The sequence below is a fragment of the Varanus komodoensis genome, unplaced genomic scaffold, assembly GCF_004798865.1.
Source record: "Varanus komodoensis strain SLA01 unplaced genomic scaffold, ASM479886v1 scaffold6_2, whole genome shotgun sequence".
In the NCBI taxonomy this organism is placed as follows: domain Eukaryota; kingdom Metazoa; phylum Chordata; class Lepidosauria; order Squamata; family Varanidae; genus Varanus; species Varanus komodoensis.
The window spans coordinates 16,251,771-16,279,093 of record NW_025336346.1 but is presented as its reverse complement, the minus strand read 5'-3'; the positions used below and the strand labels follow the sequence as shown (position 1 = coordinate 16,279,093).

The 27,323-nt window shown below is 38.5% G+C and overlaps 1 protein-coding gene across 10 annotated transcripts in view; it reads left to right on the top strand.

Moving 5' to 3' along the window:
- Positions 1–27,323, top strand: part of TASOR (transcription activation suppressor) — an 88,567-nt gene that overhangs the window by 8,169 nt on the left and 53,075 nt on the right. For all 10 annotated transcript variants that reach the window (XR_006416708.1, XR_006416707.1, XR_006416706.1 and 7 more), the window contains exons 3-16: positions 947–1,039; positions 1,996–2,068; positions 4,555–4,646; positions 5,307–5,459; positions 5,861–5,982; positions 7,092–7,123; positions 10,608–10,713; positions 12,050–12,150; positions 14,084–14,187; positions 14,355–14,427; positions 14,523–14,597; positions 20,079–20,771; positions 21,443–21,804; positions 25,479–25,626. Coding sequence is in view for 4 of the 10 variants with exons in the window: in XM_044451351.1 (XP_044307286.1) it covers positions 947–1,039; positions 1,996–2,068; positions 4,555–4,646; positions 5,307–5,459; positions 5,861–5,982; positions 7,092–7,123; positions 10,608–10,713; positions 12,050–12,150; positions 14,084–14,187; positions 14,355–14,427; positions 14,523–14,597; positions 20,079–20,771; positions 21,443–21,804; positions 25,479–25,626 (2,227 nt within the window). In the remaining 6 variants the exon portion in view is untranslated. The remainder of the gene's footprint in view (positions 1–946; positions 1,040–1,995; positions 2,069–4,554; positions 4,647–5,306; positions 5,460–5,860; positions 5,983–7,091; positions 7,124–10,607; positions 10,714–12,049; positions 12,151–14,083; positions 14,188–14,354; positions 14,428–14,522; positions 14,598–20,078; positions 20,772–21,442; positions 21,805–25,478; positions 25,627–27,323) is intronic.

The window sequence follows — 27,323 nt, the reverse complement described above, 5'->3', positions numbered from 1 at the left end:
AGGAGCATTGATGCAACCCTTGGCTTTTTCTGCCCTCCACTGGAATTCAGAGGGTTGCCGGTAATCACAGTGATGCGCCAAGGAAATTTTCCATTGAAAATAAAATGCCTCTTTATTTTGAAGGTACCTCATTGTAATGAGAAGGGAATGTGTATTCTTTTCAGTGAATAAAATAGCTGCAACTGACTTAGCATGGTTAAATAACCTTTCTTATAAAAAGTGTACTTCAAGTTAAGGCTTTCATTCTTGTACTATATACATTGAAAGGATAAATGACAAGGCCAAAAAACAGCAGGGTAGGAATCATTTTATAAATAAAATGTCCCATTCCATCCTTACTGTCTTCCTACAGTCCTTATGCTTTATTTTAAAAGCCTCTTTAGAAGGTCTGGGGAGCATCCCAAACATAATAGACTTGATGAGAATAGGTTGTCTGGAAGTTGAGTGGAGGCATTGTATGAGTGTGCAGTTCTGTTTGTGCATGGTACTTCCTCCCAGTCTGGTGCAGTTTTCTTTTTCCACTGTAGATCCACAGTGTGGTTTGGAAGGATCTCCAGCTTCCATAGAGGCTCTTATAAGGTGCTAGGCAGGATGTTGTTATTTTTCTTACAAAATGGTTTCTTTTCTGCTTTTCATTTCTCAAAAGGCCCCCAAAGCTTACATCCATAAAATATGCAGATTGCATTAAAATGTAAGAAATAGATCACTTGAAGGAGCAGTCTTTCACTCATACAAGCTATGGATCTGACTTACTTTCTTTGCAACTGAGTTGACATGATTGCTGTGGATGGTCTTGCCTTATAACTTAGTCACAAAATTGTGTAATTTCTTGATACTGTATCTTTCTGCAGGATTCAAATGTGATAAGTTCAGAGTATTTGTGGTACTTAAATTATAATATGTGCTAGTTTTTCTTGCCTGTAATTTAAATAATATTTTTCAAAAGTTCATAGAGAAACGAAGAGAATTAAAAAGAGATGGCCGATCAGAAAAAGAACTGGCTGAAACATATGCATTCCTGAAGGTTGACCGTGCTTTGGTGAGAATCTTAGTTTTATGGAATTAACTATTAAAGAGTAATTGTGTTGAAGGAGGCAATTTATGTATGTTTGTGAAATATTTCAGCTTGGGTCAAATAATGAAAAATATATGATAGAAGACCTAGATCTCCTCTAGTTCCTAAATCCAGTAGTCTGGAGAGTCCTTGCTGCTATTTGTCTTTCATTCCATTTGGTCATTCAGCACAAGTGTGTAAAATATGCAGGTAGTTCTGAGCTTGCTGCTTCACAGGAACAAAGTGCTACTAGGAATAAGTACATCAGTATTCAGAATATCACAATCTGACTGTATAATTAGAAAATAGTTATTGTGGAGAAATGAGTTTGTTCCTAGCACTGTGGTTTCCACAGGAAACAGGAAACTGTTTTGTGTAGGTATCTTACACTCATGTAACTTAATGGGTGCTTTAAAAACAGAACATTTTTGCCTCAAAAGTGCTGCTGTGAATTATTCAAACTCCTCCAAAATGAAATTTTACCTAAGCAATCAAACATGTAATAGTAACATAGAAATAATGCTGTTTCATTATATTCAATATGTACCTACTGTCCTAAAAGGTAATTCAGGGTTCATAGATTTTTGCAACCCTTGGTGGCTATATTTTGTGGTTGCCAGGAACATGTCCCCAAATAAATTACGTTCCTGATCTTGTAACTTAGTAAGATAAGGTTAATGTGTATTTAAGTCCAAAGTCAACTGTATTTGGACTTTCTGGGCATTCCAGGCTTAGCACTTTCCAGATTCAGAGATAGGCCAACCACATCTGTCTTTGTGATTATGGACATTCTGTGGCATTGCATAAGTTCAGCCAATCAGTATTAAAACATTTCATGACCAATACAAGTGTAATATAGAATCTCTGAAGCATGAATGCTAATTCCATTTGTCCCCACTATAGTAATTTCAATGTTTATTAAACTATATATTTGATTTCAGGTGCAAAACATATGTGAAAATGGCCTACAGGTAGGCCATTCCAAGATAACAGTTCTTGGCAGCCCTTCTATGGGTAATTATCCCTTTTTGTTACTAATACTAGAGATGTGCAGGTATATGAATGATCATTATTTCTCCCCACACTGAGAAGTTCAGCTCCTACTTTCCTGGTATCAAATGTAACATAGTATAAAAAGAAAGTTTCGTATAAAAAGAAATTTTGCAAAATTAAACATAGGGCTTTTTGATGAGTTATTGGGTCTTGAAGCACTGTTTTGTTTGAGTAGAGCCAGTACAGTTCTCTGGTTTTGAAGGGATGGGGGATGAAACTGGTGGGATTGCATCAAGAGTGTCATTGACATAAAAACTTGTTATAGATCTGGCTGCACATGGGCTAGAGCTTGTTTGAAGGCATACTCTGTGGTGGTGGAGGTGACAGTGAAGAAATTATATTTCTCAGACACAACTGAGCTATTTTGGGTGGTCAGATGTCTATTACAAGAAAAGGTTGAGTACTTGACACCCTCTTTTGACCATTATGCATTTATTTACAAATAAAGGTGCTTTTATGTGTGTCAACTTTGATTTCTTAGTTGGTATAGGTCCAGGGATGTCATATCTGCTTCTTGTCCAGTTATACTTCCTAAGGAAGTATAAGGATAATGACAGGATCCTTTGGAGAAGTAAGATTTTCTGGGTTATAGAACATCAGGTTGAGGGGAGGTAGACTAAGTGGGTAAGAATAACAACTAATCACTATGCCTGGATAGACCTTTGTTTAAAAAAAGGAAAAAACCTTCCCTAAACCCTACCATATTGGATAATTTCTAGCTAGCCCCCAGTATAATATTTTTGGACATAGTGTTACAGTATCTCAGTTCCAGGTATTTTGGGATGAGATGGATTATCTAGTTCAAGCCTGGTTTTGGGGACAGAGACTTGCCTTTGTCACTGTAGTGGATGCTTTATGCCAAGAATGGAACAGGAGGATTGGTTCTGCTGGAACTTTCAATGGTGTTTTTATACTATTCTTGGTTGTCTGGCACTGTTTTATGTTGGTTCTGGTCCTCAGATGGTGATTTCAGAAGGTGGTGCTGGGGCACTGCTTTTGGACAATGTAGCCTGCAAGATTCAATCTTGCCCCCATGCTATTTAACATATACATGAAACTGTTTGGAGGGGTTGTTTGGTTTTTTTAAGGTTTGGTCTGACCTGTATGCTGATGGCACCCAACTCTGTGAGCTGGTTTGTCTAATTGTAAGAAGATACTGTGAGTTAAATTGTGGCTTGTAGTGCGCTGTGCTGCATGCTTCCTGTGATTTGCATAATTGCTGTCCAGCTGAGCCTTATGATCTGACTTGGTGGATGAGCTATGCTGCTTGGGTTTGGGCATCCCAGGCAAATTGCATCATCACATGTGCCATAGCTCAGGCATGGTGGCTTGATGTGTGATAGTGCTACTGGGTCACTGTCTCCAGCTAAATTCAAGGACACTGTTCTGGTTAAATCTGTGGTGTTGGTAATGGATTGGATGACGGGGAGAAAATCAAACTTAATCCAGGCAAGGCAGAATTGCTTCTGGTCAGTCTAAAGGTAGATCAGGGAATGGTGGCTCAACTTGGGTTGAAGAACCAAGTTCATAGCGGGGGTGTACTGCTGGACTGATTCAGTCCTGAACCCGATCGTTTGTGTTTCAGTGATGTCTAGGAATGTGTTTGCATAGCTAAGGTTTTGCACCAGTTGCATTGATTCCTGGAGAGTTGGCCATGAACACTCATGCCTTAATATCACCTCCTTTGGACTATTGTAATATTCTCTATGTTGGGTACTTTTGAAGGTTCTTTAGAAACTTCTTTTGGTCCAGAAAGTTGCAGCTGAGTTGTTGACTGGGCCCAGTTATAGGGAACTCTTAATCTCATTCTTACAAATGTTTCATTGACTTCAGTACATTTCCAGACCCAATTCAAAGTACTGGTTTTGACTTAAAAAGCCCTATGCAACTTGGGACCAGCCTATTTGAAATTTTACATTCTCCCTTATGAGCCTGCTTCGAAAAGGCTGTTCTTTCTGTCCTGCTACCATTGGAGGCACACGAGAGAGGTCCTTTTATAGTGGTTATTTGTACCTGCTTAGAACTTCACAGCAAGACAGGCACATCTAGCTCCATCTTTAATATCCCTCTGCTGGTAGGCAAACAATGTTATTCAGACAGCATCTTGGCTCTAGGGTTTGCTAAACTAGTCTTTAAGTGGTAGATGGTTATTTAACTGATAAATTCATTTTAACTGGTGTGTTTTAATTGATGTGGCATTGTTTTAATTATATAATTTATCAGCAGCCTATAAATTAACCAAAATCTATTTTACCACCATAATCAGTTAAATATTTGCATGTATTTGTTGTCTGTATCACTACTGTTCTTTCAGATAAGGAGAGTTCCAGTAGTTTAATTGAACTTATAAAAAATCATTGAAGTCACATTTTGCAATGATTGCCATTACAGTATGCTTAGATATTATCAGTAAACAGTTCTGATATTTTAATAATGTTACCCTGCAGGTGTATATCTTTCTAAGTATGCTGATTTGTTGCAAGCCAATCCTTTGGAGGCCAGAGCAACTGGTGATATTATTATTTTCAAAGTAATAAAGGTAAGCTTATAAAAGTTTTGTGTTCACTCATAGTTCACCAATGATAGTTGCATTAACTTTTCTTAAGTTACTTTAAGAAAATTGGTATAAATCAATTCAAAGAAAGCTTTTTCCTATATAAATCAGATTGCAATATTTTAAAAAGTAAACCTGTTACCAATGAATGGTCTTTTTAAAATGTTTGTGTGATATGTTAGTTCCATAGGCCATTTTCAGAACTTAAAAGAGATTATAGTTAATAGCTTTGCAGATGGCACTTTTGAAAGTGAAGAGACCAGTCTAAATGAAAACTCACTTTTTGAGTACTGTGAATGAACTGCAAAAGCTTTATGAGGCCAACGTCAATCTAATCTAGCATTTTGTTCGCATGTCCTCAGAAAACCAACAGGCAGAACAAAAGCTCCTTCCTTCCTATATTCCTCAGCAGCTAGTGTACCTCTTCTGATACTACATGTAACATATAGACATCATGAATAGTCGTTATTACTGTTGTACCTGTTACTCAAGCAATTTGCCCAGTACACCTTTAAAGCTATGTCAGTTATATAGCTGTTACCATTTTCTGTGTGAGTTAATTAGACTGAAAGTAGTATGGGTTTGTCTCTTTGTGTTATGTATTGAATCTGTCATCTTTCTGAAAGCCATTTTCTGACCTTTTAGGGAAGAATGAAGACTATATATGATAACCTGGGAGTAGCAGACTTGGCTGTTAAAAGTGCATTAGATCCTACACCAAAGCATGAATGCCATGTTTCAAAGAATGCAAATAGAATTACTTCTGTCTTAACCTACAGAGCATATGAGCGCACACAGGTAAAGTAATGGCAATTATTTGAACAGAATTACATATAAATGGTTATGTTCTTGTAGTTAATGTTGTGGTTTTAATATAATAGAAAGGTATTAGTATAACCTTTTCCGGCAATAATGTATGTTATTTGTTGAAGGCTACTTAAAATCAGGAGTATTAATGAAAATACATACTCAGAGCACATTTCTAATTTGTTTTCTATCATTTTCTTTTGAAAGATTCTTTTAAATTGTACTATGCATTATTGTTTTGTCCATTCTGTTGGTAACTTTCAGCATAACTAGCAGTATAGTTTAATTTCAGTGGTGAAATAATGAGTTTGTGATATTGCTTACAAATAATCATCTGACAATATGTAATAATCTGCAGACTTAAGTCTATTTTATTCTGAATATGTCTCTAGTATTATTTCTATGAATACGGCTTTGATGAGATCAGACCAAGACCAAGACATGTATGTCCATATGCTGTTGTAGCCTTTTCTTACAAGGATGAAAAGGTGCAAAAGTATTTGCCTCAAGCAAGGTAAGTTAAAAGTTTATTTTAAAAAATAGTCATAGAATTATATACTTGGAAGGGACCTAGAAAGCCTTTGGATCAAACCCCTTGCTTAAAGTCTCGCATCCAGGTTCTAACCAGACCTGACGCTGCTTAGCTTGCAAGATTAGGCAGCAGCATACTTCAGGCTATATGGGAGTAGTATTTTATGAAATACTTGAAATGTTAATCTTTCCAGTTATTAGCTAACCTTACTGTTATTAGCTAGCCATGAACTTGCATGCATACTTTTTTTTGATGAGGAACTGAAAATGGAAGTAGCAATTGCTAGATTGTGCATGTTGTAAATGTCTTTGGTTATTTAAAGCATATTTAATTGCTTTTCAGCTAAAAGGGCCCCCAGAGCAGCAAATCTGTAAGAAGTCCCTTACCATCTTAAATGTATCACAAAAAGAAAATGGAATGACAAGGGAAAAATAATCCATTCTCATTCTGAAAATGCGACATTATAGTTCCTAGAATGATTAGCTTGAATGTAGACAGTTCATGGAGAAGAAAAGCTGAATAGATCTGGTTTTGGCAGTGCACACTTGGCATGACTAGCATGTGCACATAATTATTAAAGCCTGGGAATTCCCTGAGCATGACTTTTTAAAGGTCAATTTCAGGTGCAATTTACTTTTTCATTTATTGCCAGGCTGATAAGAAACAAACACCAGCCATGGTATTTTCTGTCTTTAAATGTTGGTGATTATGGAAAGCAGCTTAAGATTGGACTATCTCTGGTAGGAATTAATCTAATATCTTGGAAGAACTGAAATTTCAAATCATACCATCTGGAGGCCAGTGATACATGTAAAAGGGTATCATGGGATGTTTCAGAACATTTCTACTCTACAGTTTATAATTCTGTACTGAGCTTGGGTACTATTCTGTTATTCTGTAACAGAAATGTTAACTGTATAAATTGTGTACATTTATGCCATCTTCAAGGTTATTTGAGAAGAAAACATGTATATGATGAGGTATTTAGTGCATGGCAGTTCAGTTATCAAGAACATGGAGTGGGAAATTACATGTGAGGGTGAGCACTACTTCTTGTTTTTTGATTTTAATTGTATGTGTTTTGCTTGTAGATCAAAAATGTCTAATATGGATAAGAACACTGGTAAGGATACAATTATTAAATAAAACTACGTGTCACTGACTGGAATTCTTACATACGATGCATACTTATGCAGTTTCCAGAGCCTCCTTTTGAGTGTCTTTCACCCAACCTCTGCTGTTTTAAGTCTTAGCAAAGTGACCATGGCTCTTTGTTACTGTAGTAAGTAATGACTTTATGTCAAAGGTGTGGATGTGTAGACTCTTGCCTTAGCTCCCACAAGTTTCAGTGTCTTTAGGAGATCCCCTGAAATGTTTCTCTATTTAGCATGCAACTTTCTTTCTGGAAAAGCCTATACAATTTTCAATAGCATTAAACAGTATTCAATAGTATTAAACAAATGTTAACAGTATTGATAGACTGCCAATCAGTAAGTTGTTTACAATAATTCCATACAATTAATCAAAAAGTCATAAAAACAGCAAGAAGTGTTAATTAATCCCCAAATGTCTATCTTTTCCTGTATATGAAAGGAAACCATGGAAGAATATACACATATTTCACTATTCTCAGGGCTGTTGCAGAAAAGACCATGTTCCTGGTGGATTACAGTTTTTCCCTTTCTGGTAGATCATATGGCTTGGGCTTAAAGTGAGCAGGGTTGGATGGAAGAAGGTCTTTCTCCATATCTTTGAGACTCAGATTGTGTAGGGTTTTAAAGTTCAGATCCAGTGCTTTGAATTGAGGCTGGAAACAAACTGGTAAGTAGAACTGGTGTAATACGCTTTTCCATGTATTCCTGTTGACAAATGGATGAGGTTAAGTACCAGCTACACTTTCTCTGACATCTTCAGGGAAGCACAAGTCACCAAAAATGAATAAGATAAGTGGAGGCATAGCTGGGAAACCGACTAAAATGGATAAATTTCTTTTCAGGTTGCAGCTATCACTTGAGAATCCAGTAGCAATGTTAGAGGTCCAGGAATACCCCTGCACTACAAACATGTCCCTTAGAAAAGCTAAAAGATTAGCATTTTGTTGCTTTGCTGGAGACCACCAAGTCCCCCATCAACAGCAACTCTATTTTACCTGGATTCGACTTATACTTTATTCTCATCTATTCAGACACTAATTTTGGACACTTTAAGGAAGCAGTCACTTAGTATCTGATGAAAAGAAGAAACTATTTATTTATTTAGAAACTTTGTAGGTTGTTCATCACTGTAGTCCCTAGATGGCTTACAACATTATTACAAATCCTAAATAAAATTAACTATTCCACAACTGAGCATAAAACTATCCTAATTAAAATAAATAAATCTAATACAATTAAAATTACTTTATGTTAAAATATTGGTCAAATAAAAAGGTCATGACCTGGTGCCGAAAAGCACATAATGACGGCGCCAGGCAGACCTCTCTAGGGAGCGCATTCCATGGTTGGGGTGCCACCACAGAGAAAGCTCTCCTCCAAGTACTCTGTCTCCTAACCTCTTTCAAAGAGGGTTCCTGGAGGAGGGCCTCTGCTGCTGATCTTAGGAGGCAGGAGGGCATATAGGGAAAAACCTAACATTGGAACCTAGTGTTGACTTAAATTTGGCCTCTGCTGTAGGGTTTACTTGCTTTTCAGGCAATACTTGTGTGGAGCCAAGGAACCATTAAGCCATCCATTCCAAGGATCTGTTTGTTATCAGGCAGTGTCAGTCCAGAAAATGTGATCCAAGAGGAAAGAAGCATAAACAGGTGGGAGCTGACAGACTCCTAAATACTTCAGAACTTTGGAAGCATCCTGACTGTTGTAGACAAAGTTCTGATGCAAGATATAAGGGTCCATCTGTAACCCAACAATTTTGCATGGAGTCAGTGTTCAAATCATGGTGTTTGCTCCTGATTAGAAGTAAACATGATTTGCCCATTTTAGGTGTTTTACACATTACAGTTACTGTAATCTGGAAGTTCATTGGCAGTATGTAAGATCAGAGGTGGTGGGGCTTCAGGCATGGTTTTGACAATGAAAGCATAGTTTGACTGTCACGTCTGAACCAGGCCACTGAGAGCAAGAATGAAAGGTAGCACTTGTACAATATTTGCAGGACAGCTATTAAAATGTCAGGTTATATCTTCACAAAATACTGGAAGATAGATAACTTCAGCAAAAGCTGCTTTCAGGTGAAAGATCCTACACAGGTTTCTTTCATTTACAGGTCTCCTTTGGGGAGGTTACTCTTCTTGAGCAAACTGGACTTGACCATCTTCATTACAATGTGGAAAGGAAGGCTATAATGGCTGATTTTATGCAAAGGAAAAAGGCTAAAACTATGCCCACTGTGTCATGGTCTCAGATGAGCAAAATTAAGAGTTAGGAACTAGGGCTGGAGCTGGGGATGAGATGTCCTTGGTATCTTTGTTTCTTTGTTGTGGTCTCCGTGCATCGCATCCGCTGTGGACTTTACTTGCAGAGGCTGTTGCATTGTGTCAGGTGCCAATGCATAGTGCTTGTGGGCATCCAGCTAACAGGCTTGTAGTGTTGTCCGAACTCAGACAGCAGGGGATATTTAATGGTTAAGCAACCCTTAGATGACACTTGGCTTCCTTTACAGTTTTTTGATGGGTGTCTAACCTTCAAAGAATCCCTGATGCCTGGGTTCACAGGGCACCATAACCCATGACCACATAACAGCCACTGTGGGTAAATTGTTGTGTCATGCAAACCAACCCAGTGCTACTTTCTGAATTGATTATTTTATGTTTTCTTGATGCTTGGTGTATATGAATGGGAGTAGAGCAAAACTAATGCATCATGTAAAGGGTGTATTCACCTTCTGCTTGTTGACTTAGGCATTATGTTGAATCACATTTCAAGTGATTCTTGTTTTGGTGGCAGTGAATAAAACATTTCATAGGATGTAATTTTACTTGCAATATTCAGTAAAATGCTATATATTCCTGGATAAACTAGAAGCTGTCGTGTAAAGAAAAATTACTTTCTCTACTTGTAAAAAATAATTTCTAACCCCAGTACCTAAACTCACAAAGGTTACCCACCACAGATTATTACTTTATTAGCAGGCTTATTTTTTAATTTTTTTTAAGCCTGTACCAAAGATGTTGGTGGAAGAGAGACAGAGCTTAGAGATAGGCTTCATCTCCCTCACCCCTCCAAGTCAGCATGGAAACCAAAGTGGACTGTCAGGGGACGAGTGGCAAGATTTGTTCTTTCACTTACTGGCCTGCATGAAATTCCTGGTTGTCTCTGACTATGTGGGCAAGTTGTTAAATACATAAAAATGTATTTATAGTATTTTAATTTTGAATATCTTGGCTTTGGATAGTGACACATTAAATTTCCATAACCCAACTAAAAATAATCCTCTTTCAAGATTATTTTTTAGCTTCTCTAATTTAGTCTGCATGACCATTTCATTAATATAGGGTAATAATATACCCTAATATATTAAATGAATTTTCTTAATGACTTTTTAAAAATAAGGCATTTTCAAAGCACCATTAAAATGTATTACAAAGATCACTATTCTTTTTAATGTAGATAAGACGAGTTACACCTTATGGAAAGGGCAACTTTTAAACAGAGGGACACTTGTATGTCATGCTGCTTTGAAATCAGAAATGCGTCCTTCACTTCCCTGTAAGCTGTAAGTATTAAACATTCCAAAGCCGCCCTAAACTCAATATTTGTTACATCAGGTTGTGGCAGATCTTGAAAGTATAGAACTTTCAAATTCTAGGCTCTGTGTCCCTGTGGCTTAAACAAGCCATGGTGGGCCACCATGATCATGGAGAACGGGTCAAGGAATGACCTATCAATCAAATATGTTTATTCATCTCAGTTGGCTCTTTCCAGTCTACTAGTCCACAGTTGTTTCTTGAAATTTATTGGTTTTCCGTTTTTTCCCTGGGCTAAATCATGTGCAAAGGAACAGGCTGGATAGGAATTGGTGTTCTGTGCTTACATGATGATGGAGGAGTAGCAGACAATGCAGAGGGATTAGTTAGGACAGGAGGATAATACTGAAGGATAGATTTAAAAATTGGTTAAAGAATCAGAAAAATACAATTTTTTAACACCCAGATAGTAGTTTATGATTTCTTAAATAGTTAATTTTCTCTTAATAACTGAATTAAGATTATATAATCTGAATGTAAGCATGTTAACTGTGCAGTTACTTGAATACATGTCTCTATTGGAGACATTGAATTAAAGGAAGCTCTTCTATGAAGAAGCATTATCTGACATCTTCTGAGATATAAATATTTACACTGTACCAGTTCAACAGTGATGTGAATGAATTGTTCTAGGATGCCCTGCAACTGATAAGGCCAAACCTTGCTTTGGCCTCATCAGTCAAGATTATTTTATTTTTGTTCGCTATTTTGGTTTTTGTGATGATGAGCTTGGGCCAAGACAGACTGAAACAGAAAGGAACAACATTGTAAAGGGGGAAAATGCAAAATTGGCCAGGGGGCATATTCTGGTATTCCCATACTTAGGCTGTAATCTCATAAATATCTGCTTGGGAATAAGGAGTAAACTTATTTCTGAAAGGACGGGTATAACATTGTACTGCTGGTTTAAAACTCTCATGAAAAATTTAAAGAAAAATCATTTATGGATATATTGTAAAAGACATTCCATCTTAGAATACATGATGGGACAGAGATGCTAAGCTTACGTATAAGAATATAGCAATACAAATATTTAAATTGCATCAGTATAAATTTAAATCGTTGTAAATTTGCATCATTGTTCGGGAAATATATACAAAGGTTTTGGTAAGAAATTTGATTTAAATCAGTGGTCCCCATTGAGTTCTGTGCATGAAATTTAATTTAATTTTTTGAGGCTGCAAAGCTTTCCTAGCTTCCTTTATGCAAAATTCCAGTACTACTTTTTAAGGTGAGGTAAACTTAAGCAAAAACATGATTAATGTTTTGCAAAAGAAACCTTAGATGTCTTTGTTTGACTTCTAGACCTGAAAAACTTCATGTTGACTTGGTTATGAGTATTGAACAATTGACGAAATTTTTACCACGGGTGTTGAATAAAGAACTATATTCAGGAGAAAGGGAAGGTAAGACCTCTTTTAATTAAGTGAAAGCACTTAACCATCTAAACGGTCTCCATGTTGGATAACTACATGTATTTGAAGGAATAAGGCTTGGCATATGTCTGCCCTCTTTAGCTGATGATATGCAAATAACGGAAGGCAATTGTCTTGATTTAGAGAATTATTAATGTCTCTAAGAGAGTGTCCAGCTTCTTTGAATCTTAAAAGTATGTGATCATTCTTTTAGGAAGTTTCTTTAGACAAAGATCAGTATAATAACTGCTGGTCATAGATCTCCCTTTTTAGGCTAAGGTATATGAACTTTTGGTGGCAATTAGAGAAGACAGTATTCAGAAGTATTCAATTTGGAGAGGTTAATAGGATATTCAGTTTGCATCAAAATGACATTGATTAGTGGATGATGGTGTAGTAAAGAATAACAGACTCAAAGGGAATACAACTCTGCTGGGTCTTGATCTCTTTGTTCTGTTCCTTCTGTACCATCAGTCATGGCTTCCTTCTAGGTTGCCCATCTGAAGTATGGTTAGGAGACACCATTTTCTGTTGGTTCTGCTCCTTCCAAGCAGGTATATTCCAGAAGGTGGTACTGGGGGATGACATGGCATTTGAGGTTCCACAGGGTTCAGTTTTGTCTCCCATTCTGCTTAATATCTACGTAAAGTTGCTGGGAGAGGTTGTCTGAAGACTTGGTGAGAGGTGTCATCAGTATGTTGATAACACCAATTCTGTTTCTTCTATACATTGAAATCCAGTGAGAAGATAGCTCAGCTGCTGCCCAGAGTCTGTAATGGGTTGGGTGAGGGCTGATAGTGAAATTCAATCTAAATCAGGTGTTCTTGGATAATTCAGTGACATGGGAAAAATGCATTTTGATCATTCTGGATGGGTTCAAACAAAAAGCATATTTGCAGTTTTGATGTGCTGCTAGATCATTCTTTGGATTATTGATGTAGTTAGTATACATGGCATAAAGTGATTATCATCAGCTTGGGCTGGTTCAGAATGTGGCAGCCAAACTGTTAGCTGGAGTGTGCCAGTCCAGTTATATTGCCTGCTTTTAAAAAATCTGTTCCCAGTGTGTTTTGAGAAATGCTCAATTTTAGGTGTTGGTTTTGACATTTAAAGTCCTAAATCCGACAAAGGTATTTAAAAGACCATCTTTTTCTCATTTGGCCTTGTCTGAAACTTAAGATCTGCTTCAGAGGCTTTACTTCAGGTACCTATGCCAAGTAGAGGTTAGAGCAAGGCCACTGGGCGGGGGCCTTTTCAGTGGATAACGCTTGGTTTATGGAACCTTAATGCCATGATAGAGGTACCAGTGCTGCTTTTATTTTGATACCAAGTCAACCCTTTTTTATTTTAAAAGACCTTTAGTGGCAATACGGAAATGGTTTTTTTAATGCATTTATATATATTGTTTTGCTTTTAAAATGATCATTTAAAACTTTTAGAGCAACACAAAACTTTATGATAAATTGCTTTGGTTTTTGCAAGTTGCTGTTAAATAAAAAAGCAACTTAGAAAAATGTGTTAAATAATAATGGTTTGGGTCCTAATACACCCAGGCAAAAAGGAAACTCACCCAAGACTGCTACATCCCATCCTTTCCTGATGGTTACTGAGGTTTGCGGGTCCCTCTGAACACAGTGGTTTGGGAAATTGCTCCAAATCAGGCAGAGTCACCTTTGTAAGCAGAATATAGCTTGTACAATGTAGCTCCCTCATCTTTCTTAGCTCCCCCCCCCCCCCGCCAATCCATACTGTTTAGAAGGGTCTCACAACTCTCCAGAGAGGCCTTTTGAGGAGCACAGTTGGTAGGAGGAGAAGGGAAAGTGTAAGTGTACAAGCCTTGATAGGCAGAAGATATATTTAATTGCTTTGTGCCCTGCCAGGGAAGACAGTTTATTAACAGTCTTTGTTCTTTCCCCATGCTTAGAATTCAGGAATGGAATGTATTGCAGTCTGTATGAAGTTGTGGAAAAGGCGCGATCTGGAAGTAATTTGGAAGGTTTACTCCAAAAGCTAGAGATGGATAAACTAGTGAGTACAGATTCCTTAATAACTTTACTCTGTGTGTGATTAACTGTACTGACAATACAATATATCATGAGAAATTTTGCTCTACATTTCATTGGGGTTCCAAATTTAAAATTCATTATCTAGTGTTGAAGGCTTTTTTTAAAAAAGTGTAAACTTTCTATTTGTAGGTTATTATCAAGCCACTTGTAGACGGAGGATATCTCTTGCTACTTTCTCCTGAACAAATGGCTTCCCCATATGGTATGATGTTTCTTATTTGTTTGACAGCATAAGGTTTTTTTTTCTTTTAATGAGCAATGTCACCATTCTATGATGTGTTTTTTTTTTCTGGCTAGACAACCGAACAGGAAGGCCTCGCACTCTGCAAGCACTGTTTCTGTTTCGGAATCCTAGAGGTGTAGTGACTTCTGGTAAGTTTTGTTGCTTAATGTAGAGGTGTGTTAATTGGTAAGTAGGATGTTACTTCTGGTGTAGTAAGTGTCTGGGATTCTAGACTAACCAAGGGAAGCCTACTTGAGGAGAAGGCAATCCTGGTTTTCCTTTTGATAATGAGCAGGAGAGATGGTCAGGGGATTTACTGACCATGATTGTCATCCTAGCAACTGTCATTAAGGAGCAGGAATGAGAATGAGGCTGTTCACATGGCTGCTGGGTTGCCAGGAGAAAACAGCCACAACCAGTGCTTCTCAAGTCATAGATGCTGTGCCTGAGCTTGAAACGCCACTAGCAGCATGCTGCACATATTGTATAATAGTTGTGGTGTTAGATATGAAAAGGACTCTTCTTCACTGGCCCTTCCTTTGGTAATGGCAGGGAGGGTAGTGATTAAGGTACTGTCTGCCTTCCTTCCCTCTGTATGAGGCCAGAGGGGAAGAAAGGCTAGATGCAGAAATATGCCAAGGAACAGAACTGTCTGTGTCCCAGATGAGTACTTATAAATGCAGAATGCTGTACCAGTTTGCAAGTTTTCAATCCAATCCTACAGGGTGTGTGTTTAGAAGTCAGTTGTATGATGTGTAAAGGGGCTTGCTTCCCAGTAATTGTGCTTACTGTTTACAGCTTCTCTAAAATGGGGTTGGATCCATAATAGTGTCATCTTTAAAAAAGAAAAGGGAAAATACTTGTCCAGGTTGCTAGAGTGCAGAGAACTGTGCTGGGGTCTCAGAAGATTTGGGTTCTAGTCCCCACTCAGCCATGAAACTCACTGGGTGACTTTAGACAGGTCACATTCTCTCAGCCTGACCTACCTCACAGGATGTTGTGAGGATAAGATTGGGAGGAATAAAGTCCTTTATCATGTGAGGTTTTGTGATGTAAAACACTATTTCGTAAAATACACATTGTGCAATGTGGATTCCATAAATATAAGCAACAAAAACTACAGGAGCATATTGTACAGGCTGTTTTGTAAGAATGATGAGAAAGTTATTAAGGTTCAGCAGGTAGCATATGAACTTTCCCATTGTCCAAAGTCCTTGATGGTTTCCTGCAGCCATGCCAAGAACTTGTGGCCTTCACCTGTCCCCATTCATTCTGTAAATAAGGATTACTTTTGCTATGAGAATGGAACCATTTTCCTTACTGAAGCAGCTTTGTCCCTCCCCTATTTCCCAGGAAGTGGGGGTTAGACCCTGTGTTTGTACTGACAGGCTTCACAGTAGAGAAGAACTTTATAAAATCTGTGGTAAGAGACATTGCCTTTTGTGCTCCCCTTTTGTGCAACGGAAAAGGGGAGTGTAAACGTTCTTTTGCTTGTTTAAATTCTGCATTCATATGTCGTCATTGTATTCCATAAACCTCTTTGCCACATGTAGTTTGTTTCCTCCTAAAGAGCTTCAAAAGTGCCTTGGCTGGAGCAGGCACTTTAATAAAATAATTTATTAGTAAAAGCCACAGTAGACAATTTAAAATTCCACCCACCAGAATAAAACTTGTAAACAAATACAAATGAGTACAAAGAGTAGTCTTAGAGGAAAGCCATGGTGAGCCTGTTGAACACCAGTTAGAAGTGCTTTTCACAGCCATAGGATCCTGTGCCCACCAGCCTGACTTTTCTTACCTTCTTTCTGGGCATGGGAGAGAACCTCAGTTGCTGATCTCTTAGCACCAGGTCCAGATGGATATACATGGGAATATTGCAGACTTACTTCTACAATGTTTTATTAAACGCATTTCATGCTATTAAGAATTAAATTAAAAGGATCTGCTACAAGAAATGTGATTATATGAAAAGGCAGTGCTAAAAACATGAGAAATGATTGAGGGATAAAGTAATGAAAAGATGCCATTGGTTTATTTTATTTATTTAAAAAATTTGTAGGCCATCCATTACTGTCATCTCTGGATGGCTTACATTATTATTTCAGTCTTCAATAAAATAAGAAGTTAACTCTTCCACACTGAGCATTATTTAAAATAAATAAGTCTTGCACAATTAAAATTACTATATGTTAAAATATTGGTCAAATAAAAAGGTCTTGATCTGGCGCCGAAAAACGTATAATGACGTTGCCAGGCAGACCTCTTTAGGGAGCGCTTTCCATAGTTGGGGCGCCACCGCAGAGAAGGCCCTCCTCTGAGTACTCTGTCTCCTGACCTCTTTCAAAGAGGGTTCCTGGAGGAGGGCCTCTGCTGCCGATCTTAGAGGGTGGGAGGGCATGTAGGGAAAAAGGCCTTCCTTTAGGTATCCTGGTCCCAAGCCGTTCAGGGCTTTATAGGTAATAACCAGCACCTTGAATTGAGCCCGGACTTCGATGGGAAGCCAGTGGAGCTGATAGAGGACTGGAGTTATATGAGAATAACGACCAGTCTCCGACAGCATCCTGGAAGCTCTATTTTGCACCATCTGAAGTATCCGGACTGTCTTCAAGGACAGCCCCACATAGAGCGCGTTACAGTAATCCAAGTGGAAGTAACCAGTGCATGAGTCACTGTTGCTAGGCAGTTCTCCTCCAGGTAAGGATGCAGCTGATAGATTAGTCGAAGCTGAAGGAAATCTCCTTGCCACTGCCATCACCTGGGCTTCCAAGGACAGCTCCAGGTCGAGGGGCACTCCTAAACTACAAACCCTGTCCTTTAGAGGGAGTGCAACCCCGTCCAGGGCAAGGCCCAAGTCACTTACCCGGAAGCTCGAATCACCAACCAACAGGTCCTCCGTCTTATCTGGATTGAGCTTCAGTTTATTGGCTCTCATCCAGCCTATTACCTTGGCCAGGCACCGGTTCAGGACAGCCACTGCCTCACCTGGATTAGTTGAAAAAGAGAGGTAGAGCTGGGTGTCATCAGCATACTGATGACTCTGCAGCCCAAACCTCCTGATGACCTCTCCCAGCGGTTTCATGGAGATGTTGAATAGCAAGGGGGACAAGATGGAGCCCTGTGGTACTCCATGGAAAGGTGCCATGGCGCAGAGCCGAAGTCCCCCAGCACCACCTTCTGGAATTGGCTGGCAAGGTTGGAGCGGAACCACTGCCACCTACTTCCAATCCTGCCAGCCTATTCAGAAGGATACCATGGTCGATGGTATCGAAGGCTGCTGTGGAGTCCAGGAGAACCAACAGGTTTAAACAAGAAATGCACCAGGCATGCTTCCCCTTCCTCCTGTATTTGCAGATAAGGTGGATATCAATCACACTACAACTATGATTCCTTGAGAGATAGTTTGAAATTTTGTTATGCTCTAACAAGACTTTATTGTGCAGCTTATGTAAAATGATTGTTAAAATGCAATGATCAATAAACAATATTCAGTTAAATGGGAAGAGGACTGTTCTTGAAGGATGCTATTAGAAATAGGATTTGAACAATAGTAGATTTGGGCATGTTGGCAAAAGTGGTGGGTTATATTACTTTGAAGAAGGAAATCAGTAAGATGGTATGTAGGTAGTAGTTGATACCCTTGAGATTGGGTATAATCTGTATTTGATTGCGAGTTTTAGAGAGAGAGTTTGGACAGAGGAGGTATAGTTTTGAAAAAGGAGGTATTTAGTCAGTCCTCAGCCTTTCTGGGTAGGTGAGTACAGTTACCATAGGGGTAGGATTACTCATTCACAAAATGGCTACTGTTGTGGGCAAAACACCCATTTACCAAAAGGCAAACTGGTAAGGCTAAAATAAAAGTAACTTGCCAAATTATAAGGCAAAAGTCAGACCAGAACTTGCACATCTAAGCAAAGCAACCAAACCACACAGCCTTCCCACCTACCAGCTAAAAAGAACAAGGTCAGGCAAACAGAAATAATATATTTGTACCCAAACAGGCAAACACCACAACAAGCAAGCAAATTAAGGTACACACAGAGGCAAAACGCCTCCCATCACTCTCTGCCAACCCGTGTAGCCCACCATGATGCTCCATATAACCACCACTCAGCTTACCTGTTTTCTGGATGGTTGGGCATTCTCAAAAACAAACATGGTGTTAGGACTGGTGCTTTGCTTTCTAACATGCCTGCCTCCTAGTTAAACATTTATTTTAATTACAGAAATATCAAAAAACAAGAACAGGAGGGGCAAGGAGCCTTACAGGTTCATAGGAAGCTGTTAATGGGCACACTATGCTTGTTATATTTCTATATCCTTTTGTTATATTTTTTGCTATATTATAATAAACCATACCTATTGTTAATTTTGTTTTATTAATAAGGTAATATCAAAATAATTGAGTGTATTCTATTCACAGCAGCTCACAAAAACTGTCTTCTATAATTGAATCTTGTCCTAAAGGGGTATTTGCCTGGGTGACATTTGTTGTAGACTTCTGGTCCAGAAAGGGTTTCTTAAGAAGTGGTAACACAAAAGTGTCTTGTGAATATGTTGCCGCAGACCTCTGAGGATTCTAATACATCCCCTTTTGCAGTACTTTGTAATAAACTTTTTATGACTCAGATTATCATGTAATGATTAAAGGCAGTCTGTTGCAATTATGGCTCTCTGGCAGAGTGATGGAAACCATTGATGGAGTAGCTCTCTCCTCTGCTCTAGAGAATCAGGGAACCCTCTAGAGCAGATTTGGAGAACTTGTGTGGGTCTGCAGGAAGAAGGAGAGTAGGAAGAATTTCAGTGTGAGAAGTCTGTTAATAAAGCATTGGTCTTAATCCATTATGCTTTCCCCTCAAATGTCAAGAACAATCTCTAAAAAAGTGAGTCATGTAAAAATGTACAGTGATGCAATTCACCAGTTAGTCTTGGCAGATGTCTTTATCAGCTCCTAGGTAGCCACATCAAATCCAGTTGCTTTGCCTGTCACACATTTATCTTGGATAGTAAAAATACTATTTCATCTTTTTTGACTTGGTTCGAACTCATCAGATGTTCTCTTTTGAGTCTAGAATAATAATGGTGATGATGATGCATTAGTAATACTACTTCTGTGGAGAAACAACAAATATGAAGGTGCTAGGTGCCATTTGTGTATTTTTAGAAGTATCCTTTCAAAATATTATAAACATGGTTTGAACTCTTACTGTCAAAATTGCTGCCTGAAAATATAATTCTCATAATGATGGGATACCATTAAATGCAGGGAAGAACTATGATTCCTGATAGAACTATAACATCACTTGTGGCTGTGAAATTGATTATTTATTTGACATTAGTTTAAGCCAAGTCTACTGCCTAGAGTGTTGCTCTAAGCCTATGGAGTTCAAGTTTCAAATACCTATGAAGCTTGCTAGATTACCTTGAGCCCTACCATCTTTCAGCCTAACCTGCCCCAGAGAGTTGCTAAGATAAAATGGCAGGGTGTGCATCTGAAAGTGAACTGTGTACACAGCCTTAGGTTCTGCGAAGAAAAGGCAGAATAGTTAGTTTAAAATTGTTAAAAGTTATGTTCCTTACTTAATGCCTAATTTGCCGTCTTGATTTTCTTTCTGTCCTTATTCTGAACACAGCAAACAAAAATGAACAGAAAAGTGAAAGTACATCATTAATGCAAGAAACCCATGTGGTTATGCCAGAACTTACAAGATTTATTCAATCACTGCATTATGCTTATGTCCAATCTCGTAAAGATCCTAAACCTGACTTAAATAATGTGGTGGAAAAATATATAAATGACTATCTGAAACGATATAGTAAATATAAAGAATTTATTTTATATAAGTATAAAGACTCCTTGGATGAGAGAAGATTCCTGTATCCTGGTCCAAAAAACAAATCCCACCTTGAGAGCTCCTTGCGTGCTTATATATTTGGTTCTGAAGCTTACCAGATCCCTGTTTCTAAAGCCAAAAAAATAATGGATGGGAATCGAAAACTTCAGCAGTTCAGTCCTGTTTCAGATTATGAAACCCCAGAGGAAGAATCTGACTTTTCAAAGAGAAAAGGTGGCAAAAGAAATGGTTCTAAATGCGAAACAGTCATCGCCAAGAGAAAACCTAGTCATCCTGGGGACTATGAACAAGAACGTATCAAAGAACTGATTAACTTAATTCACTGTAAGAAGAAAAATGTAGATAGAGAATCTGATACAGAGGACAACAGAAATGAAAGCCGACTGAAACGAAAGCTAGAATGTAAAAGAGAGAGCCCACAGAAACATTTAAAACTTAGCAATTCTTTAGAAAACATTTGTCAGTATGCAGGTAAGAGCTTCCATGTTACTATGAAAAATGTTGGCTCATACTTCTCATCTGTTTTCTTGCCATTTGTGTCAGGGATTTGCTACTCTGGACACAGTACAGCCTAGCACAGCTGGAAATGGATTATTGGTATGAGCTTAATCTAATTCAGTCTAATGTTTGTATCTCAAAAAGCTTCATTTTGCATTCTTAACATTTGGATTGCTTATGTGAAGCAAGTAGCTTTGGTTTTATTGCCTGATGCAGTGTACTTTGTCAGTTTCATGGACGTAGGGAAAGCACAGAAGTGAGACACCTGGCTGCTTGTTATTTTAAATTAACTGGAGGATAAGGGATACTCTGCACTGCATTTTAGAATAGTAGTAATGTCGGCTGGCTCTCAGCCTGAATTGACTTATAAATATTTATATCAGTGTACTGGTAAAACTTCTGAACAGTGAGTGTACTTTTCAAGTCATTGGACTTGAATGAGGGGTGTAAATATAACAGTGGCAGTATTTATACAAAAGAAGGCTTTCCTTATGCCAGTGCAGCCCTTTTCATGAGCTTCAAACTGTTAGTGTAGAAAGGGTTTTCCCCAATCTATTGCTATGTCAGCTGACTAATTAATGGCAGACAACTTTTAGCATAACTTCCTGCTTTTCTCTTCTTTTCTTCCCACCCTTGGTTTCTAGGTGACAGGGCATCAGAATCCCTTGATTCAGTAATAGCTGATCTTGGTGGACGTGACACTGATTTGAGACAGCAAAATGTTTCTGAACCTCCTGTTACTGACCTAACTGATGTCCTGAAACTACTTTCAGAAATGTTAACTAATGCAGATTTGCCATTGGCAAGATTCGTTAAACAAGCTTCAGCAGAAAGCTATTCAAGGCATACTCTTGGGTATAACTCCAATCCAGTCAAGGAAGAACCTGAGGAAGGACCTGTGGACCCTCAAAATGTAGTCAAGCTGGAAACGAGTGCACCATGCTTGCCTTATTCTGTGGATGTTTCTAATAATGAGGCAGACATTGATCGTATGCTTCATTTAAAAGTAAGAACCCCTTGATTTTAGAATGGCATACTTAGTTTTAAACATCTCAATATACTTTGTGAATATAATAGCAGGCTTGTTTTAGCATTTGCATCTTCAAATTCTGGCTGCAATGACTTAGTAAATGCCTTCACCTCTTTTGAAGGGTTGAGAAATAAAAGAATAGGTTGAGCAAGGCATTGAGGATGCAACATTCTCTTATAGTACATTTATTAGAGAAGTAGGATAGCAGTAAAATAGTAGGAGAACATGGCTGAGAAGGGTGCTGGTGCATTCAAATCCTACTTGTGGGTTTTCCTGTGGACAGCTGGATGGCCGTTGTATGAACAGAATGCTGCATTACATTAACTTTGGTCTGATTCAGCATGATTATTCTTACAGTATGAGGACAAGGATGATTTTTCCGTAATGGATGTTTTTGTATCAGTAAAACTGCATATGTAAAGAACATTTATGTCAGTTACAGTGAGGGGGAAAGCTTTAATTTGAATATCTGCTGAGACACAAATATATTTTCTAGAGATATGCTACCAGTTAGTTTCCTTTTTCTTCAATGAAGGAGGACATCTAACTGCATACTTGCCTAATGTTCTTATCTCTTCTTATGGGGACCTTCCCCTACCTTTCTTTGACAGACTTTGCTATCTAAAGCCAAAATAACATGAGGCAATTTATATTTTTGTTTGTTTGCCTGCGGCCAATGCAAATTATGTTAGGACAGAATTCTTTACAAGGATTGACTTGGGAACATAAGAAGTGCTACAAAGGATGCATCTAGTCTAGCATCCTCTGCACACAGGATTCCACAGGCAGGATATGAGGGTAACAGCACCCTTCTACCTGAGTTCTCCAGGAAGCTTATAGAGCATATCCTTTGCAAGCAGTTGATCCCCAGTTAGTATTTCCAGTTAGGGCTCTGAAAGATTCCTTGTCAGTCATGTAGACATATTTGAGCTGAATGATACAGTGGATTGACATCATGATTGACATGACAATCATGTAATGGAAGCTCCTGTGGGCTCCCAGTGGGTAAGCATGCTGACATCTTGGCTTCCTGGAAATGCTACCAGGAAAAGACTCAAAATGGCTTGTACTCAGTTTGGGATACAAGTATTGACCTAAGTTTTCCAATGCAAATTATGTTAATTTGACTATAGTCCTTTGTATTAGAAAATCACCAGAGAGTGATCTAACTTAGCATGTTTACTAGTTACAAGCAAAATAAACAGTAAAGCTAAAATCTAGTGCCCAATTTTGTCCCAGCAAACCATATGTATGGGATCTGAAATATTTGAGGAAAAAGCTAAAGTACATGTAATGTAATCTAAATGTGATGTAGACATTTTTGTTAGAATACTTGTAAACATTTAAACACAGTCGCACATCCTTTCCTTGACACCAGAGTGTCACACTGTAAGGGCGCAATACGAAGGTTGCTGAACACTGTTCCAGGCAGTCATAAGAGAGACTGGGATTCCATTGCTGACCTTGGAAATGATAGAATCCCAACACAAAACACATTTCCTCCACCCTTAGAGCCAGTGTGATATTTTCTATCCTGACTGCAGCTCCGAAGTTGCAAGTGTGACTTTGAGGGCAGGACTTGGGGGCATTCTAGAGGTGGGGAAGAGTTAAGCTTGGCCAGGCTAAGTGGAATCCAAATGGCGCCTCATCCTCTCCTTGCAAGCAGGGGCAAAATAGATGAAGATAACTGAAATTAAATTCTATGTCTCACATCCTTGACTGGATGCTCATAATTTTCTGAGTTCAGAAGGTGATGGGTAGTTAGATGACATTCTAATTCAGCTTTCCTCAACCTGGAGTCCTCCATATATAAAGGTAAAGGTTTCCCCATGACATTAAAGTCCAGTCATGTCTGACTCTAGGGGGTGGTGCTCATCTCTGTTTCCTAGCCGAGAGAGCCACGTTTGTCCACAGACAGTTTCCGTGGTCATGTGGCCAGCATGACTAACAACACTGAAGTGCATGGAATGCTGTTACCTTTCCCACCGAAGTGGTACCTTTTTATCTACTTGCATTTGTGTGCTTTTGAACTGCAAGGTTGGCAGGAGCTGGGACAAAGCATGGGAGCTTACCCGTGTGCGAATTCGACCTGTCAACCTTTCGATCAAGCAACTCAGCAGTTTATTGGTCTACAATTCCCAGCATGGGGGGCACCAGTTCAGGGAAGCTGCACTAGCTAATTTTAGCAGCTGAAGAATTGTGTATGATATGTTGAGAATCATGATTTGTTCCAACAGTCCATCTCAGCTCTCTTCCACTGAGGTTGGTAGGGCACCTTCAGTTTCACTAGTACTTTTGATTAGTTCCATTTCACAATGAGGCCTCCATGTATTTCAGTAAAAACAAATGTATTCTTTCCCAAGGTGGCTAAAGACAATCACCTGAAAAACGTTAATTACAGTGTTGAAATTACCAAGCTTGCCTAATATTGTATTGGCAATAGTAATGGACTTAGAACAGAAAAATTTCTGCAGAAAAATAATTGCTGAAGTTAAAATTACTATAATAATCACTAAAGGAATTACTAAACAAAGTACTAAATTTGCAAGCACATCACTGGGAAAAGCTCCACTGGGTTGTGCAACTCATGTCCTACCATTTTTAAATGGGAACTATGGCAGTCAGCTGAGACCTAGTAATGATTTTCTGCACTGTTTTTCTTGTTTTTCTTGAATGCTGTTAATTTGTTAGAAATTTTTTCATTAGGCAAAGCAGAAATAAGTTGCATGTCTGCTTGGGACAGGGAGGAAGGTAGGAGTTCTTTCTAGGAAAAGACAGAAAGGTTAGCTTAGGCCACCTTCAGATTCTGGGAGGATATTGCTACAAGTCAGGTTCCCTCTAACTGAGAAAAAAGGAATAACTTGTAGGAAATCCAGTTATTCATACTGGATATTATAGCCTTTCAACCCAGATATTATAGCCTTTCAAGTAATTGTGCAAACACCACCAAACAACAGATTTGAGAATTGATTCCTTTTCTGGTCGTCTCAAGATTGTTCTTGCCTGCCACTACCCTGATGTGGTGGGCTGTGGTGTGTATACTTGCTCCACCACTGTGAGTTCCGATGCAACTCCAGTGGCCATTTTGAATATTGAACCCCCGGCAGGGTTGCCATGCTTTGTTGTGCCATCTGAATCTGGGCAGTAGGAACAACACTCGAATAATTCATTGTCCGATGGTGCTTCAGCAACCCTCAAATAACCCTCCAACAGTGCTGCTTGAGTTTAGATGACATGACAAAGCTTGCCCACCCTTTGCTGGGGGCTGAATGACTGCCAACATCTACTGCAACCCATTAAATAGGGCCCAGAGAGCTGTGGTGATAGTATGAATCTCAGCAATGTGTGAGTAAAGCATCAAAATCAATCTTTAAAGTATTTTAGATGCAGTTTGATACACCATTCCTAGGGAGTAAGCCCCTTTACCATTGTACTTATGAGTAAACATGCCAAATATCAGGCTGCTAGAACATTGTTTTGTAAACAGTTGAACAAAGAATGCTTTTGCATATGTTGTGACTTGATACATAATCAGACTTGTTGACTTTGTAGATGCTCTTAACATAATTTTATATTAAGATGGCTAAACTTAACAGAATTAATATGATGGAAGTATAATTACCAATTGAAGCAACTATGTATTTGTTTAGGAAACAAGCACAGGAAGTGTAAGTAGCTTTGATGGCTGCAACAGCCCATGTCCTAGCACGCCCATTGAACAGAACTATCATAGGCAACATTACAACTCAAATAACATTGAGGGTTCTGAAATACACTGGAAACTGATTCCCATCACAGGTAAGCAACAGCTTTATACGTATACATCTAGTTTTGAATATACTGATAGAATGTATGAGTTCAACTACATATTCAATATATGCATATTCCTAATTGTGTTAGGTTATAGTACTGGAGATCATAGTTTGAGCTCTTTGTATATACTTTGGTATGCTTGAGTCTGGCCTTTAAATATGCAGTTTTGAAGTAAATGTGATTAGATCAGATGGTTTTCTAGAGTTCTTTGTCTTACACAGTGTATTTAGCTGGAATTGGATTCATTAGAATTCTGTGAGGGAGTGAAGTTGGAAGAGACCCAGCTTGTCATGAAGCCCAAGTTCTATCCTGCATTACAAAGCATATCACACGATGTTACAATTGCCAGTTTCTTCATTCTTGTTCGTCAAACACTGCTATGTATTGAGAAATAAAATTTTGGCAGAAACTGATGAGGTGATGAGGCTGTAGTGTTAAGTGGAACTGTCTAACAGCAAAGCTTCACCATGACAAGTGCATGTATTATGACATTCAGAGAGGTGTTACAAAGTGTATAGCATTTCTGGACAGGTAGCTGTGTTAGTCTGTACTGTAAAAGAAACAAAAGTCTTGTGGCATCTGACAAACTAACAGATTTGTTATGTACTACATTTTTGTGGACTTTTGTTTCACTTCTGATGCAAGATGTACCTTGAAGTCTGATTTTTCTATGTACAAAATTTACAAAAAGTTCTTCTACACCTAAGTTAAAATTTGTTTGGATCACCAAGAGATCAGATGAAATTGTTTCAAGGGCTGGATTTGGTCCAGGCATTGCAATTTTTAATCTAAACTATTACATGTAATGTCTTTCCTATTTAAAAAAAACCCTCAAGTGAGGGAAGTTACAAAGCCTCTGTAAGCAACCTCTGTGTCCAACAGCATTATAATTTGATGATGATATTGAACATGTAGGAGAAAGCACTGCAAAATAAGCCTGTTTTAGGGCTCGGTCCTGTTGGGATGCATGTAAGTCCACAAATATGGAAGCTTATAGGCACCTAGTGCTGCATGGGAAGACTGATGGAGGTGATTTCTACTTTCCTATCCACCATACTTTTTCTAGATAGGCTTTTTAGACTTCGTGGCTGGTGCACTTGGGAAGAAGCAGGGAAGTTATCTGGAATGGCTTCAGGATATGCTGTTTCTTTTTGCACTGGCTGCAGTGGGGTATCGAAGGAATTGAAGTGCTGATTCCCAGCTTGGAGGTCAGAATATTATCTCCCACCTCAGAGCTAGGAATTGAAACTGTTCTGCAACCTCTTAGAAAAGGTCTAGAGTTGTAGGATTGATCCCTTACTGGAGCATTGCAGATGTTCTCTTCATTGCCTCTAATATCTATGAATGAAATTTTTCTTTTTGTCACTAGTTATCATGACTCCTTTGGAATGGCAAGTCTGGCCAGGTGTATTTTTACTGGCCAGGTGTATACTGAAAGGAGGGAGCAATAGATTAATTCTTCCAAGGCTAGTTTCTCAAAAGTACTTTTTATCTTTCCCCCCTGCAAATTCTCAACTAGAATGCCTGTTGTCACATCACATTAATTGAACTGATAATATATAAAAGCTATACCGGGAAAGGATTTGTTCTGTCCAACAGTAGCAACTATATTTAAATGATTCCTGGATTGACTTTTGGTGGTGGTTTCCATATTTGTTTTCATGGACTTAAAAGAACATGAT